Source organism: Populus trichocarpa, chromosome 5 (assembly GCF_000002775.5).
Source record: "Populus trichocarpa isolate Nisqually-1 chromosome 5, P.trichocarpa_v4.1, whole genome shotgun sequence".
NCBI classification, from domain to species: Eukaryota; Viridiplantae; Streptophyta; class Magnoliopsida; order Malpighiales; family Salicaceae; genus Populus; species Populus trichocarpa.
Window position 1 is genome coordinate 6,393,258 of NC_037289.2, and position 19,233 is coordinate 6,412,490.

At 32.3% G+C, this 19,233-nt stretch overlaps 1 protein-coding gene across 2 annotated transcripts; it reads right to left on the bottom strand.

The window, feature by feature from the left end:
- Nucleotides 1-15,562: 15,562 nt before the first annotated feature.
- Nucleotides 15,563-18,667, bottom strand: LOC7477159 (uncharacterized). 2 transcript variants are annotated; one of them, XM_002307131.4, is made up of 4 exons: nt 18,500-18,667; nt 17,964-18,058; nt 17,115-17,389; nt 15,563-16,681 (listed from the first exon to the last, which is right to left on the bottom strand). In XM_002307131.4, the coding sequence occupies exons 1-4, from the start codon at nt 18,527-18,529 to the stop codon at nt 15,873-15,875; spliced, it is 1,209 nt and encodes a 402-aa protein (XP_002307167.2). In that variant the 5' UTR covers nt 18,530-18,667; the 3' UTR covers nt 15,563-15,872. The 2 variants fall into 2 exon arrangements, with proteins under 2 accessions (XP_002307167.2, XP_024456660.2); XM_024600892.2 differs by having other exon boundaries at nt 15,563-16,686; nt 17,105-17,389.
- Nucleotides 18,668-19,233: the final 566 nt, after the last annotated feature.

Genomic DNA, 19,233 nt, shown 5'->3' on the forward strand with positions numbered 1-19,233 from the left:
AACCTTAATATGAAATTTGAAATAATGGGTCGAAAGAAAGTTGTCATCGGACTAATAATCTTTACTAGAAATAAAAATAATGTTCGAAAGAAATTTGCCATTAGATTGATAGGCTAAGCTTAAAAATGTTGTTAACTTTGGCTAATGTATAGGTAGAAATATAAGGGAAGATTCCAATCATGACATGTAGGTAGGTTGGCTAATGTATAGTCTCCATTTTCACTTGGGTAAATATATGCAAAATAATTTATTAATTTATCATACAATTCAACCCCCTTTCCTTCGAGTACTAATTAACCAAATTTTAAAAACAAGCTACACACTGAAAACTTTATCATACTAGGTTATAATGATAATTTATCTTGGAAGCTTATAATGACCGGACTTCTGGTGATGTAACTTATGCTTGCTTTTTATATGAGTTTATTAACTTCATTGACAATAAAATGATAAGTATTTTTCTATGTTGATTGTCCTATCACCCCTCTATGATATTTTATGCACAACAAGTTTGCTTAATGATATTATAAAAAGACCCTTAGAGGAAGGTTCTAGTCATGATATATAGATAGGTTGGCTAATGTATAGTCTCAAAAAAGGTCTCTTATCACTCGGGTAAACAAATCTTAAAAAATTGACCTAATATTTAAAAGGTGTAAAGAGTATAAATGAGATCAATGCCATATTAACTACTAATCATAATCATATAGACTTTTAATTAGAGTCCAAGGTTTCATGAATGCTAGTATGGGGTGGAACCTATTGGGACACCACTAACTCTTCATTTCTAACCTAAAGCAATGAAAATGGCATGTAGTGGATGCGTGAGCATAACTTCACATCCAATCCACATATATAATAAATAAAATGTATAAAATAAAATGCAGGAAATAATAACACATAAATAGATGATTATTGAATCAAACAAATTATGTAAAATAAAGAACCACAAAACAAATATTAGAACAAAACACATCATTTTCTTATACAAACAAACATAGCCTAACACTTACTAAGTCTCCCCACCATTCTATAGCAGGGGACATCTTATAGAGCCAAATATAAAAAGGGATTAAATTAGAAAAAGAAATCACCAACTAGTTTTATAGTAACTAGAAAACCTTAGAAGGTCTTTTAAAGATTCTAGGTAAGGAGCTTGTTATGTAATAAAAAAAAATAATATAATTCCCCTATACATCCTACCTAATGTCGCACCCGGATATCTCGGCAACCCTAAAAATTTTGTCAATTATGAAAAAAGAACAGATATCTGGCATTCTTTTAGGGGAAAACGTCTTGTTTAAGGAGTCACCACCTAGTATTATAGTCACTAAAAACCCTAACTGGTCAACAGAGATTCTATGGTACGGGACTAGTTATATAAAAGGGAAGATATTATCACCCCTTAAACGTTCTGCTTGAGGCAGGCTGCATTGCTGGTTTTGTCTTAAATTGCTAATATTTTGTTGGTTTATGCTATGATGGTTTACTTGTAATATTCCTGACTCTGACACCAGTGAATATTCAACTACGGATACTTTCAACTCTGGCGTTGATAAATATTACGTGGCTATAAAATAAATTTAGATAAATATTTTTATTCTTGACTCTAGCGTCAGTGAATAAACAAATAAAATAAATTTATTTTTACGCATGCACATATTTTTATTATTTTTTTAGCTAAATAAAATAAAATACAATAAAATAAAATAAACATAAATTTAAAATAGTATTTTTATTCCTGACTCTGACGTCAGTGAATAAACCAATAAAATAAATTTATATTATTTTTCTTCATGCATATTCATATTTTTTATTTTCTATTTTTTTTATTATTTTTTTTGGCTGGAACCCAGCTCAGCCCATAAGGACTGGGCTAGTCCAGGCAACCTGGCCCGGTCATTGGTCCAAGCCAGCGACCCTGCTGGGCAACATGAAGCACGCGTTAACTAAATCACGCGTGCATGAGCAGATAAAGGAATTAAGTTAGAGTGTACAGTAGGAAGTGAATTAAAATGAAAAGCGGGGAAAGAGAAGCTTACTTACCTGGTTCTGGAAACACCAAAGGCAGTGGCAACAATGGTTCTGGTCTCGGTGGCTTTCCTCTGCTTATGTTCTTCCCTTCTGCTTGTCTCCTCCTTCCTTTTATGCTCACTGTTTTCTCTCGGTGTCTCTCTCTATTCTCCTTCTTCGTCTGCCTCATGCTTCGTTCATCTCTTCTCTGCTTCTGGTCTTTTTTTTTTAGAGATGAAGGAACGAAGGTGATGATGATGCCGGTTCTCTCTGGTGGTTCTTCTTTTTCTGCTTGTTTTTTTTTTGTTTTCTTGCTCTGTTTTTCTTCCTCTGTGTTGGGTTCTTTTCTGCTTGTTTTTCTTTCTTTGTTTTCATGCTCCGTTTTTCTTCTCTGTTTTTGTCTTCCTCCTCTCGGTTCCGCTCTTTTTTTTTTTCCAGTTCTTCCCCCAGTCCTTTTTTTCGTGTTTTTTTTCTTCGTCCTTTTCGTCTGTCCCTCTCCTGATCTCTCTGTTTTTTTTAGCTTCCCCCCCCTGTTTTTCGTCCTCTAGTCCCCCCTGTGACCTTTCGTTCTCTGGCTTTTATAGCCAGAGAACAATGCCGTTTCTTCCAACTATTGATTGCAGGCGTAATGGTGGCGGTGGGCGACCGTTGAAGAAGATGAACAGCGCATCCCCTCAGACGGCGCCGTTTTGGTGTTAATGATTATTTGCTTTTTGGCCCTTGAAGTTTTAAAAGTTTTGTAATTAAGCCCCTAGTTAAATTGTGATTGGACCCCTGCATTTCGGAGCCTTTTACAAATTAGTCCTTGGACTTTAATCTGTTGCAATTGTGCCCCCAATTAACCCAAACTTTGGTATTTCTTCAATTAAGTCCCTGAATAAGTTAATTCCAAGCTCAATTAAGTCTAAAACTTGTCAACTCTCCAATTAAACCCTTGATTGGATTAATTAAATTAATTCCAAGTTTAATTAAGTCACAAAACTTATCCAATTAAAGCCTTGGCTGGATTAATTAAATTAATTTCAAACTCAATTAAGTCTAAAAACTTATCAATTCTCCAATTAAACCCTTGATTGAATTAATTAAATTAATCTCACGCTCAATAAAGTCTCAAAACTTCCAATCGTGTTGTCTTTAACCCAAATTTTAATTTTGTTCATTCATTTCATTTTTATTTGTTTTTCTTTTTTATCATTATTTTTTCATTTTGTTTCATCATTCATTTTTTTATTATCATTTTTGGTAAATAAAATAAAATAATAACGGTCAAAATTGGATTATGACACCTAAGATAAGTTATATTGTTGTTTATAAGAAAATGAGAAGTGTTTGTTGTTCTCCAAATTGTCTAAAATGACATTTTATTATAAAATCTAAACTAAAAGATTAGTTTTGGATTTAGGCTTGAGAACAATATGATTTTTTTGCTTAAAAATTAGTTGGGCATTAGATATGTATGGATGATTAGTTATTAATAGGTATTGAACCCACAAGGATTAAATGGATTTGAAGGCATCGCTCGTTCTTGACGGGCCTATGTTGGATCACATTGATCTAGCCTAAGTCCGTTCACAACATGAATACATGTCAATATATATTCACCAATTCAAATATTTAATAGTCAACATTCAAGGATATAAGCCAATAACAGGTCATCTATCATAGGTTGATCTCTAAAAATAAATAATAGCTTATACATTATAGGAAATATAATTATACATGCATAAAAGTTGTAAATTAAGATTGCAACGTTGATGAAAATATTTCAAACAAAAAGTCAATTCATATAAACAATGTAAATATGTATTTGTGGATTCAAATATGTGATAGTCATCCAGAGATTAGAGCTGATAAGAAGTCATCTATAATGGGTTCAGTTCTCAACAATGGATGAAGCTGAATGAAGACCGTCTCTCACTATTAAATAAATAAGTAAATAAATCAAAAGACTTTGTTCTCGTCTTCTACAATGGACTAACCATATAGTTTGAGAGTTGACAGCAAATGTATTTCACTTTAAAGTAATAAATAGATAGAAGCACAAGTGCCATCTAAACCATTTTCTTTTTAGTACTTATTTTCCTTGATACAAAAGATGATGACAATCTCATATAGCACATACTAGATGAATTCTAGGGTAGAGTTATAAAAGAGATCAAAAGAGAAGGGTCAGTGGGAAATAGGGAGATGGGTGTGTGGATATCCGAATGAATTTTAGGATTTTGGTCTTTTAAAGATAGTTTTCTATTTCTACCTCTATTAAGTTAACAATATATTCTAAAACCAAAATCAAACCAAATCAAATTAAGTTTTGGTTTTGTAATTGTTTTTTTCCTGGATTTCTTAGTTTAATTGTTTTTTTAGTTTTTTTTTGCTTAACCCTAGTTTAGGAAAAAGTTAGACTCCTGGTAAAAAACAATTTAGGACACAGGGAAGGCGAGTGCCTATTAGAGAAAGTTCTAAAGGTGACTAAGTTTTTTTCAAAGACTATTTTTTTTCATGGTCTTTTTTTTTATTCAATTTTTTTATTTGACTGTCTATGCCCCATTAAATTCTTCTTTATCCCCATTGGTGAATTGTGGAAATTATTTTTTTGATAAGGTCCACACCTTCCCATATTGCATCAACAAGTGATAACCATTTCCAATGAATGAAAATATCATGTTTTCCTTTTTGAATTTTGATCTAAGATGGCTTGAGGAAGGTATAAAGTTTCAACAATATCATTTAACTTTAGAAAGCTGAGTTTGGATGGAGTTATTAGACCTAATCATTTTATTTGGAAAAGAAACATGAAACATTGGATAAATATAAGACCTCACTAGTACATAAATTAAGATTATAAGCTAATGTACAAGCTAATGTACCAATATTTTAGAACTATGACTGGGCCATAATACTTTGTAGACAACTTGATATTTCTCCTCATGCATACAAATAATTCCTTATAAGGTTGCAACTTAAGATATACCATTTACCCAATAAAGAATTATTTTTCCCTATGTTTAGAATCATTTATTTGCTTCATTATGCATTGAGCTTCTTTGATTCTCTCTCTAAGCACCTTGATAACTACATCTCTATCTAGCAACTCTTTATCTACTAGTGGAAGTCTGGATGTTCTAAAAACATAACTTAAGAGAGTGGGAAGAGGTTAATTAGTCTTAAATTATTATTAAGTATGGTTTTTGAGAAAAATCATAGATGTGAGATTTATTTAGAATAGAAATTCACAAAAAAATATTTTCAAACAATTAAAAAGAATAGTGAACCGCTAGATTTAATTCACTTGAATATTGATGATTTAAAATTAATGTGAACAAGAGGTGGAAAAAAGTAATACATTACTTTTATAGATCATTATACAAGGTATTGTTATACCTATTTGCTTAGATGCAAATATGAAGCTCATGAAATGTTTAAATATTATAAGAATAAAGTTGAAAAATCAAATTAATAAAAAGATAAATGTAATAAAAAAGTAATACAGGTGGAGATTACGAAGCACTCTTTTGGTGAATTTTGTTTTCAAAATGGTATTATTCACCAAACTACTACTTATTCACCCCAACAAATGACATTGCTAAATGAAAAAAATAGAGCCAAAGACTAAAGAAAATAATGAATACCATGTTGGTTAGTTTTAAGAGCATCTTAAAACTTGTAGGGGGAGATGATTTTGAGTGTTAATTATATACTTCATATGAATTGTGAAAAGGTAAAAACCTTCATATAAATGCCTCAAAATGTGAGGATGTCTTGTAAAACCTACAATACTAGATCTCAAAAATACAAGATAGGACCTAAACTTATGAATTGTGTTTTTATTCGATATGCTTACAATAATATTGTAAATCAATTTCTTGTATATAAATCAAGTATTAAGGATATTCATCATAATGTTATAATGGAATAAAATAATGCTACATTCTTTTTATATGATTTTCCATTTTAAAAAGCACAAGAAATTTGTTCATTTAATAGAATGATTGAAGTTAACTCAAGTAGTCATCATCAATTAGAAGATCATGAAGTTAAGCAAAAAATGATTAAAATTAAGAAAACAACCTAAATATCTATTTAGACTTTATAATATACTTGTTAGAAAATGAACCTCGGAGCTACTATAAGGCAATTTCTTGCCTTAAAACTTATTAAAAGAGGGACGTCAATAGAGAAATTAAATCCACTATGCACAATCATATATGAGAACTACTAGACCTTCCACCCAAAAATAAATTATTAGATTATAAATGGATCTTCAAACAAAACATGAAAGTTGATAAGACTACTAATAAAAACAAAGTAAGATGTGTTTTTAAATTATATAAATATTAAAAGCCCAACCCAAAATACAAGCACGAGCCAAGCATGACTTAATCCCTAAACCTACTTTTCTTAGGTTATCTGATATCTAAAAGATTTGGTGTTCTTTAAGTCTAATTTTAACTCTTTATCTTTTTTCTATCTAAACAACAAGAAAATTTTGTTTATTTTCTATGAAATTGAGGGTTTTGAATTTCACAAAAGCATTTTAATTAAGAGTTTTTTAAGATCAATTTCTCATTTACTCATAATTTATTTTAATCATGTTAAAGAGTTTTTGTTGAAAAATAAATTCTAATAAAGTTTCAACAAGTGAATTCTACTTTTAATTTGATTTCAAATATGCTTATTTACCATGATTTAAAATAAAATTTCCAATGGTTTTAGGCAACATGACATTTGAGAGGGAATCTTATTGTTATTACTAGTAGTGATCTCATCAACACCAGGGAAATCACACCTGCAACAAAGGAAAAAAAGAGCACACACAGAAGAAGATAAACAAGCATGGATATAATAATTATATCCCAGCTAATGTTTTATTTCTCAGTCTTGTTCCAACCTTCACGTACCACCATCTTCATTTATAGCTAGCTTCTTCAATTCCACTAGCTCATGCATGGTGTTGTTTTTACTGATAAAAATTTTCAACCGCATACTGGTGGCCAAATTAAAAGGCATATGCCGCTGCAACAACCTACGTCGCCGATTAAGCATGGAGATGTACCTGGAGGGAGGCACTTGTCTGCCGATTTAGGCATCATCACATTTGAGAGGGGAATGTTCTTGGTATTACTAGTAGTGATCTCATCAACGCCATCAGAGGTGAGTGGGATTTCCCTCATAGAGAAAGCGCAAGGAGAAATAGTCGCCATGAAGAGTAAGGATACTATCAGAAACAAACTCACTTTCTTGCTATCCATCTCTCCCCCACACTCGCACACAACCGCTAAGCTTTTAATTTACTCACTCACTTGAAGAGTAAGCTTTTGTTCTTGAATGCATGATAGATGTTGCATGCAGAGACTTTATTATATAGCGGTGTGATGATTTTTCCGCTCTACAAATTGATAAAGGCACTCAGCTCAATAGAGCAATTCTGCAGCCCACGTTTAAGTGATATATACAGCAAAGTCATCTAGAAGAGGTTTCATTTCAACTCATTGTTATACTTATCTAGTTAGTTATACAGAAAACTATACAACGTCGACCTAGCTGCCTCAATAAATTCACTATGCTTCAATAAATTCTTTAATCAAGTATTTGATAAATATTAAAAATAAATAAGATTTTATTAAAAATTAAATATATTTACATAAACGAAATCAATATTATATATAACTATCTAATTGACTACATAGTATATACACTACCAGTTATTTGGTTATTGTAATTTCTCATTGAAAACAAAGTTACAAGAATAAATCATCAAATAATAATTTTACATCATTGGGCTAGATTTTATAAATTTTACTAATAAATAATGATGTATTAGTAGTAATTATATTGTGGACAAACCTTAAGCAGCCGTTCAGTTTTTGTGTTTGGATAAATTTTTTGCATCAACTTTCTCTCAAAAAAAAATATTAATCTCTCAATTAAGATATTTTGCCAAACAAATTTGACAAAAGAATGTTATATTTATTTATAATGATGCAATTTTTTCAGTAAAAAAGGATATAATTTGGATGGAATTCATGATAAATATGGATGAAAATAATTAATTGAGAATTTTAAAAAAAATTGAGGATCAAAATTTACACTTAAATTTGTTTGGAAAAAGAAATCAAGATTAATTCATTCTGTTTGGGAATGTGGTTGCGGCTGTTTTTTAAAGTGTTTTTCGTGCCGAAATGCATTAAAATAATATTTTTTTTATTTTTTTAAAATTTTTTTTAAGATTAGCGTATCAAAACGATCCAAAACATAAAAAAAATTATTTTTAAATAAAAAAAAATTAAATTTTTATAGAACACAATTAACACACAACATTATCAGAGACAAACTCACTTTCTTGCTATCCATCTCTCCCCCCAGAGTCCCAGACTCGCACACAACATCAAGCTTTTAATTCACTTGCAAAGTAAGTTTTTGCTGTTGAATGCACGAGAGATGTTGCATGCAGAGGCTCTATTAAATAGCGGTGTGATGATTTTTCCGCTCGACAAACTGTTAAAGGCACTCAACTCAATACTGCAATTCTGCAGCCCACGTTTAAGCGTTGTCCACCACTGGTCACCATCACTTCTGGACCACAGTAATATATACAGCGAAGTGATTATCTCGTTTAAGTTATGCCTCGAATATTTCAAGAGGTTTCATTTCAACTTACCTAGTTATACAGAAAACTATAGACCCTAGCTAGTGTACACCGACCTAGCTGCCTCCATAAATTCACTATGCTACTCCTCATTTTGTGCAAGGGAGAGATATTAACAATAGATGTGGGGGAAATATTATTCCTTCACGCAATATAAACACGTACTCATGGATATTGTGAACATGAGTTTTTTTTTTCCTTTTTTAATTTAATTTTGCACTTTAAGGATCTAATTGAAGGCTAATTTACTTAAAATAATTAAGAATAGAAAAAATTAAGAGATAAAAAATCAAAACAAAATTGTTGGACCCTACTTGGCAATAAGACCCATCAGTGATGGATCTTGCTGTCCAACACGACCCAACTTTGAATATTTTTTTTTTTTACTTTAACGTGGGTATCCGGGCCAGCTTGCGCGCACCTCGACTAATCCCACGGGTCCTGAAGTTAACGACTATGTAAACCTCCAGTGACCATCATATGAACAACCACATGGCTCGAACCTGAAACCACAGAGAAAGCAAATCTCTTGATCCCAAGCTTTTACCATTGAGTCACCACCTAAATGGTTCCCAATTTTTGATCTTGTTGCTTAGCTTTGAGGTCTAGCGGGAAGTATGACTTATTAGCTTTGGATGCTGCTGTCCAACAGAACCGAATAATGTTGGACTTTGCTAGGAGTGGGACTCGTTAGTGATGAATTCTGTGGAGTACGAACCAATATTCTAATTCCTTTAACATGTATCCAGTCACTTAAAAAAAAAATTAACACTCACAACTTTGAATTGTTTCAATAAAAATATTTAATACCAAGAACCTGAATTTTAAATTGAAAACGATCAACACATGTTTCATTAGTTTTCAACCTATCTATGCAAACTTCCAGCAAGGGTTTGATAAGTTTCTTAACATAAAAAAATATTTAAATGTTATTAATATATTTTTTATATAAAAATTAATTTGATGGGATCTGATTGACTTAGCAAATTTAAAGACAATACAGATAATTGATAAAAATATATGACTTAAAAAAATCAAGGTGATATTTTAAAAAAATTATTAAAACGATAACATATTAGATTGACTCGGATTAACTTGGGTTAACTTGTCATATCTAGTACCTAGATCATAAAACCCTGATAACTTAATATGAATAAAAAATTAAAAAATTAAAAAATCTAAATTAACTTAAAATTAAAAAATAAAATAAAAATAAAAAAACAAGTTAAATCAACTCAAATTAACCAATAAAAATATAGATCAGTAGGTTAGCCTTTTCTTGTAACAAAAGGAATCAGGCGCCTTTCTTTTGTACCACAGTATAAATAATGTAGATCCAATTTTGCTTGTCAAATTTGGCTGCTCTTCGCTTTTTCAACTAGCGAGTAAAATTACTTGATTTTTCACAAGGGTATTCTAAACATGAAAAATATTTAAGGAGAATATTTATAGTAAATGCTTGTGGAAGAGACAATTAACATTCATGAATTGGACTGGATAAAATAATGAATTGAAAGAAATAATTTTTTTATTAGCAAAAAGTAGTGTTTTGTAGCCCAAAATATTAATATACTATAAACCCAAACTCATACCCAGGCCCAAGCTTGTCCTAAATCCTACGCATGAGCACAAGCACGAGTTGGGTCGGTACATGCGTGTGTGAGTTTAAGTTCAATACTCGTAGAACTTATCCCCTCTAAAATAGTTTTTCATAATCCAAAATATTAATTTCTTATAAACCCAAACTCACATCCAGGCCTACGCCTGGCCTAAATCCTAAGCATTAGCACAAGTATAAGTCGGGTTGGTATGTGCGTGTGTGAGTTTACGTTCAAAGTTTATTTTGTTCAGAACTGATCCTCTTTAAAAACTTAAATACTTAACCATATGGTGACCCAGTGATAAGAGTTTGGGACCAAGAGGTTTGTTCCCTCTGTGGTCTCAGGTTCGAGCCCTGTGGTTACTCATATGATGGCCACTGGAGGCTTACATGGTCGTTAACTTCAGGGCCCGTGGGATTAGTCGAGGTGCGCGCAAGCTGACCCGGACACCCACGTTAAACTAAGAAAAAAACTTAAGTACTTTTTGAATTTAATTTTAACCTTTTATTTTATAAATATCAATAAAGTCTCGCATCGACCCACTAGACAGAACAAGTTCCTTAACTATGCTACTCACAACAAATTGCCTCTAGACTTCAACTCTTGATCTCCTTTTCTATCTTTTTTTCACATATTTTGAGGACAAGTTTCATTCTAGCTGGTGAACAATGGTTGCTTAGTTGCCCGTGTCGGATCAAACAAATGGTGCTCTTGGCCATAATCGTTCCAATTAATTCAACCCCTGCTTCCGCATGATTTCAAAGGACATGATTCCATAATGTTATAACTATCCTCACTGCCATATGAGATTAATTCTCATGTATTGAAGGAGCACACCACTTCTCTCTTTCTCCGATCCCTTTTTTCTCTCCTTGAGTTCAAAAACTTCATGCCATCATTCATACATCAAAATTAAATTCACTCTTCCAATTCAGTAAACAAATATATATATATATATATATATATATATATATATATATATATGCAAGTTCTATAAGAATTAAATTAAGTAGAGTGAGAGCATATTCGATCGCTCATATATTGATTTCCGTCGGCCGATAAAATTTTGCTAAACAACATGACATTTGAGAGAGAATATTATTTTTATTACTAGCAGTGATCTCATCAACACCAACAGAGGTGAGTGAAATCACACTTCCAACAAAGGGAGAAAGCAAAAGCACACACAAGAAGATAAAAAAGCATGGATATAATAATTATATCCCAGCTAATGTTTTATTTCTCAGTCTTTTTCCAACCTTCACGTACCACCATCTTCATTAATGGCTTCTTCAATTCCACTAGATCATGGTGTTGTTTTTACTGATACGAATATTCAAGCGCATATTCCTGGGAAAATTCTAAGGCATATCCCGCTGCAACAACCTACGTCGCCGATTAAGCATGGAGATGTACCTGGAGGGAGGCAGCTGTCAGCCGATTTAGGCATCATCACATTTGAGAGGGGAATGTTCTTGGTATTACTAGTAGTGATCTCATCAACGCCATCAAAGGTGAGTGGGATTTCCCTCATAGAGAAAGCACAAGGAGAAATAGTCGCCATGAAGAGTAAGGACACTATCAGAAACAAACTCACTTTCTTGCTATCCATCTCCCTCACACTCGCAGACAAACACCAACCTTTTAATTCACTTGTAAAGTAAGTTTTTGCTGCTGAATGCATGATAGATGATGCATGCAGGGACTCTATTAAATAGCGGTGAGATGATTTTTCCGCTCTACAAAATTGATAAGGGCACTCAACTCAATAATGCAATTCTGCAGCCCACGTTCACGTGTTGTCAACCACTGGTCATCAATATGGTTAAAAACACATTTTTCATATGCATAGAAAATACAAAATAAATTCAGATCATAAAATTATAAAATCATAAAAAATTTTAAAATATATTAAAAAAATAAAAATTCATACTTTAAATAAAAATGCATACATAGTTCAAGAACCTTAAAATACATGCAGCATGGTTCAAACACCCACATTAATTAAAAAAATAAAAAATAAAAGTTGGTAAACTCAAATAGAATAAATAAATAAATAAATGCTCACAAAAAAATGTTATTAACTCAAAACTAAATAGGTGAGCATCATCAAATTATATAGAACTATCATAAATAATGATTTTTAAATACAAATAGAAACAATGATTGATTGAAAGTGGTGTTTTTTTTTTTTTTTTTTTTTTGCAGTTATTTAAAGACATTTTGAAACCAATTATCACATACCAAAAGCAATTATACATCGTAGATTCAATCGAGCGTGTTTGACAGTGTGGTTACGGGTGTTTTTTAAATAACTTTTCGTGCCAAAATACATGTCAATGATGTTTTTTCATTTTTTAAAAATTATTTTTGACATCAGCACATCAAAACGATCCAAAACATACAAACCATATTTAATTTTAGTAAAAAAAAAATTCAAATTTTTTGGGAACACAGCCGCAGCCGCGTTCCCAAACGTTCATTAAAGGGTTTTTTATCAAGAGGTTTCATTTCAACTTATTGTTATACTTATCTTATACAGAAAACTATAGACCCTAGTGTACACCGACCTAGTTGCCTCCCATTTTCAAAATTTCAAGAAAAATTAATTTTTGTTTTTTGTTTTTATTTTTTAGTCTCTGGTTTGAGAGATAAGAGAAAAATTTATCACATTCAAGCGATAAAAAAAAAATCATTGCTGATACCGATTCTTGCCATCAAAATAATCGGTCTTAGTGTCAACAAATTTTATTTGGTGAGAGTAGTTCCACTTAAGTGTTTTTTTACCTTCAAATTACCTAAAAGTCATATATAAGCCCGAGAAGATTTTTTATTTCGGATTGATTTTTATTTTTTTATTTTTTGAGGTCATGAAAAAATTTATCAAGGTGTCTAAGGTGTTTTCTAGGTGTTTTAAATCAAAAATAAGTTCTATAACAAAAAACACCTCCTCTAATTTTCATGTCATCATAGTGGCCGGAGTTTGGGAAGGCATGAATGATGCGTCGTCTGCCATAGCAGGGACGCATCATCTGCTTACTTTTAAAACAAAAAATAAGGACGGACGATAAGTCTTCCGCCCTTTAAAAAAAATTAAAAGAAAAAAGATTTAAGTTAGCTCAAGCGCCCTCCACCACCCAAGCCAAGTCTGCGTACCTAAACCTCTTTGTTTTTTTTTGTCCATTAATTATTTTTTTTCTTTATAGTTTTTTTCCTTCCAATTTCATCTTTTAATTTTAGTTTTTTTATTGAATTCTTTTGTTGGCTTTTAAAAAAAAAACAAATTTAAAAAAAGGTTATGATGTTTTTTTTATAGAGATTAAAAAGTTGTTAAATTCAACAGGGTTCATGACACGGATCGTGGGTTTGGTTGGATAACATCGATTATCCTAGGGTTTTTTTTAATTAAATATTTTTAATTTTAATTTTATCTTTTAACTTTGTTTGTATTTACTATCATAAAACATGTAGGAATAAGCCTATAATTTTTTTTTTTACTAAAAAAAAATATTCAACATGTGTGACTCAAATAACTAGTAAAAATACTAGTAAGTGTTGTGCATGTGTATTGAATCATACCTCAAATGTACATTAGGGTGTGTGAATGTATTGAATGGCATGATGAATTAACACCGTCATTGCTAAAAAGCTTGTAATTCACTCGTAAAGTATGTTTCTGATGTTGAATGCATGATTAACGTTGCATGTAGCTAGAGACTCCATTTATTTATATTTGTTTCTACAAATTGATAACGACTCAATAATGCAATTCAGCGGCGGTCCACAAGTGATATACACGAAGACGTTGTCACGGTGCTCAATTTCCAATGGCTAGCACAGATCTCGAGGAGATGGGAGAAAGGAGGAAAAGAAGGAAGAAGAGGCACTAACGACACACGTGTCTCCTCACATGGAAGCAGGTGTCGCGGTGCTCCTAATACTGTTGCAAAAGCCATTGCTCCACCAGCGAACGGCGCTTCACACACTGGTGACACATCAGATAAGCTAGTTTAATAACTTTTGTTTTTAAGAATAATTCAATCATTTTTAAGAGTAAATCAGTGATTTTACCATGTTTAAAAAAGTAAAAAAAGATGAAAAAATTATTTTAACCCCGACCAATTTAATAATAATAAATGAACCATGGTAAAAAGATTGTTCTACCCCTGTTACCAAGTTTATTGAGTTTTTTTACGAGGAAAAATGATCATTTCCCGTTCCAATCTATTCCTTTTAGTTTTTTTTTTATTTAATAATAACTAGGTCCTTGACTATTTTTTAAAAAATATTTTTTCTTGGACCATATTTTAGTTCCCTAACCAAAATAGGTTTTTTTACCCCTGACCAGGCTTGATTTAGGTCCCTAACCAGTTTTTCAATCTGTTCTTTAGGTTCGAGTTTAATATCGGAGCTTAAAAATTGATTCAATATTCAGCCAAGCTGAACAATGACACAAATCATCAATATGTAGAGTACCAAATCCATGTTTGTTTTTGGAGAGTGGTTTTCAGAAAATCACTTTCTAAACTTTCCTGTGTTTGTTTGTTATTAGAAAAGTTGATCAACAGAAAATATTTTCCAGTCAAAGAAAAATTTGGCTTGGTTTCCAGGAAAGTGTTTTCCTGTAAAATTTGAGCAGAAAATACTTTTCGGAAGTTATGAAAAAATTAGAAATGTCATATTATTTGCTGATTATATCAAATTTGGTCCTCAAACTTTTGATTGCTATATATATTTTTTAAAAAATATTTATTTTTCAATTTCATCTCTTAAAATTTAATTTTTATATTAACTTTGGTTCTCATTTTTATAATTGTTATTTGTTTTTCCCTTATTATTTTCTTATTGAAATTTTTTATCTATCAAATTTGGTCCTCATTCTTTTGACTGTTACTTATTTTATTTGAAATAATTTATGAAATGTTAATTATTATTATTTTAATTTCTTCATCTTTTATTTTTATTTTAGTTTTTAGATTTGATTTCTATTATTTTGATTATTATTTATTTTATTTGAGATAATTTATGAAATTATATTTTTTTTAATTTCATCATCATTCAACTTTTTAATTTGTAAGATTTGTTCCTTATTATTTTAATAAACTTGAAAAAATAAAACATTAATAAGTTATTTTTCAGCTCATTTTTCATGACATAACCAAACACTGGAAAGTGTTTCCAACTTATTTTTCATTACACTACCTAACATCGAAAAATAATTCACTTTTCTGGAATTCACTTTTTAAAAAAAAAACTACTTTCCAGTAAACAAACGGTCAAGTCTCCGGAGCAGAATACAACCTTGAAAAAATTCGCTATGGAATCTATTTTGGTTATAACAAAACTCGAGAATTCAAAGACAAAGCAAAGCATAAACTCAAAACTTGTCACTCCGAAAACAATGTGATATGCCTGGCTTAATCACGAAGCTATTGAGCACTTTAATCCTATTCTATAATCCAAACATCAAGATTCAACAATAAAGGTTTTCAGAGGTTTTTAACAATTCTCGCAAGCAAGTACACCAACTGTAGGGCCAATTCCTACACTGACATAAGCATCCTTGAAGAACGACAAAGTCCAGGTTGCAAACCACTTTCAATAACGACTCATTAGCTCCATCTCCTCCGGTCTTCCTCTTCATCCACCGGACTATACCATGCTGGTCGACGTTTTGTGTTGCTCAACCTGTAGTTCAGGAGCAACTCTTCATTACAAAGCGCCCTAGTGGCAACTAAAACCAGAGTCTTGAGAACAGGAACATCAGATACGCTATTTTTGGCACTAGATTTGAACCAAAAACTGCCAAATCTTCTCATATTCACTTCTTCATGATTTCCAAAAGATACGTTTGGTATAAAGGTCCTCATATCCTTCTCAGTCAGTGGGAAGTCATAGGGGCAAATCATAACATTTGGATCCATACCCTTCGCTGGGTGGTTAGCAAAATGAGCCAATGCTAATGGGTTTCTCCGCTCCAAGACATCACCAATAGAACCAACTCGTGTACCTTCCAAAGGTTTACTCAGCATTCTCCAGACCCGGTCTTGACCTTTCTCAACACTTTGCACATTAGACCTGATTTCTGGCACAGTTAAGCCATCCCACACTTCGCGACTTTCACCCCCAGAACCCCAAGGCAGGGCATTGATCACAGTCCCATCATATCTAGTGATCAAATATGGGTTCTGGGCATCAACTCTTGGGTACCCTGGGATATACCGGTAATAAGCAGGGCTGTATATGACACCAGGGTATATGGCAATCACAGTGCCCACATCAGCCTCACCACTTAAAAACAAACCTTCTCCAGCTTCCTTGTGGGGTATCAGAGATGGCTTGAGATCAAGTGTGTAACCAATTTCACCCCTTAAACTCTGTGATACTTTGCTACGACTTAACTGCTTCGTCTCAGGTATAGCTGTTCTGAAAAACATCATTAATCAAAATTGAATGATAGAAGTTTAGTTATAAATAAGCGTTCATGCTTCTGATAATATTATTATCCCTCAATTTGCCCCATTCTGTTCATGTCACTGAATCACTCTTTTAGGAATCAGCATTACATAACTTGTCAATTGTTTTTACTGGATGAAAACTTTTTGCTTTCTATTATTGAAATCATCTCAGAACCACACCATTAATATGATAAAAGAGAGAAATAAAACGGCATAAATAAACAGGAGACAACAGTTGTCTGGAGCACCGAGCCAGAAACAGGAAATTAGCAAAGTGACAGGCACAATGTAATATCATCTGAATAATTTAAGTTATAAGGTTGCTATTATTTCATAAATTAACTCTGGAGAGGACTATCTGTAAATTAACAAGTGGGATTGCTCACATAAACTCACCAGGACGGTCAATAGGTGGACCACTCTTGCCAACAGCAAAACTAAGGCCACTACGCCGAGGAGCAGCATTTGATTGTGCAGGAGCTTCATCCTTCTTGCTTCTTTTTTCCAAATCGGGAAGAAGAATTTCATTCATAGCTGAGCAGAAGTTTGTAATTTGAAAGTGGATATTTTCTTGAACCTGTTTCTGCTGATCAGCAACAGAAGCTTTACTGGCCATTTCAATGATCTCCTCCGCGTCTGCCTCCTCAGCATTTTTCCCCAAACGATTGTAGCTGAAAATTTTAACTTCATTAACAACTCAAGGTACTCAATAGAACAAGCAATTCCAGGTTTAGATATAATAGGTGATGTTGGTCGCACTTAGTAAACATAAAGCTACATGGTCTTGAGAATGCAGCGATTCGATACAAAAAGAGAATCAAAGCATATGAAACTTGAGAGTAAGAAAAAGCAAAGAAATCTCAAACATAAAATTCAGCAGAAAACTTCTCCAACATTTCAAAGAAAGAAAGTCCACCAACTATCAAATTTGAGAATAAGATCAAAACAATTATGAAACCTGAGAGTAAGAAAAAGCAAGGAGATGCACTAATTTTGAATTTTTTGAACTTCAACTTCCATTATGAATTTTAAGACTTTCTGATAATATTGCTTCTTGAAAACAAAGACTTAAATATTTAAAAAAAAGAAGGAAAAAGGTAAATCAGATAATCTCTAGCAAAGATTTCAGGAGCCAATCTAATGCCCACAATATATTGAAAGAACCCTTGTTCAGGCCTGCAAAATCTACACTAAGGTAGCAAGATACACCCAATCACAACTTGGAAAATAAAGAAACACACTAACCTGGTAAAAAGAAAGAGACGATTCATGTCCGTTTCAAATTGAAACTCCCTTGGATTTCTAGCAAATGTGGGACTTTTGGCTAGAGTTTTCACAAACTGTAACAAAAACACAAAATGAAACAACCTTGTTGTATCAACATTGAACAAAGCGCAGAGCAATTCCATGACACTCCATTTTTAGTCCCACTAACTAAAGACCAACAACCTCAAATGTCAATTGACAACCCCTCTACTTGAATCCTAACTTTCTTCTAATTCAATCATTTGTTATCAATCTTTACAGATGTTACTACGCATTCATTGACTAAATGTTCCATAACAAACAAAACCCATAATTATTTATCTCAATTCACACAGTTTTTTTTATACATTTCCAAAATGGGTTATTCTAAAATGTCTTGATTATTCAAAATCTAAAACTTTACCTCCATCCTTGTCAATAAACATGACCCTGAATCTACCCAATATCTAACAAGACAATCATTGAGAGAAACAGATTAAGTTATGCCAATGGAGAGAAAGAAAGATAGAAATTACCTCTTGAAATTTGTTAAAAAGAGAAGCCATTGAAGAAACTGCAGCAGCAACTGAGGAACACTCGCACTCTTGCCTTCTGCCTTGTTGAATGAAAAAATCTCAGGCCGAAGTTGTGTCCATACATGCTGGGCCAAATTTCTTTGGTAACCGGAACCCCAATGAGTAGGCTTTTCAGCTTGGGCTTTCCTTTCTTTCTGTCTTTTGTTTGTTTGGTATGTTTGTTCGACTACACGCGCATGTTAACACTTTAATTGAGCCAAACACAACCTTAAACCATCCACTATTTTTTTTCTTTTCATTGTTATTAATTTTATAGTTTAGTTTTTTATTTTTTCTATTCTTTTAAAAATTACACTTAATATCATGGGTCAACTCAATTTTTAAATTTAAAATTTATCCTCATATATAATATAAAATTAAACAACTAAAATTTACCATTAAAAAAAAAAAACTTCATCAATTAAAATCTAATTTATTTCTTCTCTCATTTCTAAGAATACCATGGCGAACCATTAGTCATCCCCTTCTCCTCCATTCTTTCTGTCACCAACCAAATCCCCCCCCTCTCCTTTACTGCCTAAACTGCAGAACCAAACTCCCCCCACTCTTTTCTCCTTCATTCTTTGCATCACCGACCAGACCTCCTCTCTCCCTCACTACACATCCTCAAACCATTCACAGCCTATTTGTAAATATAATCTGCTTTGGAAGCATTGTAAACAAGCCTAGGGTTT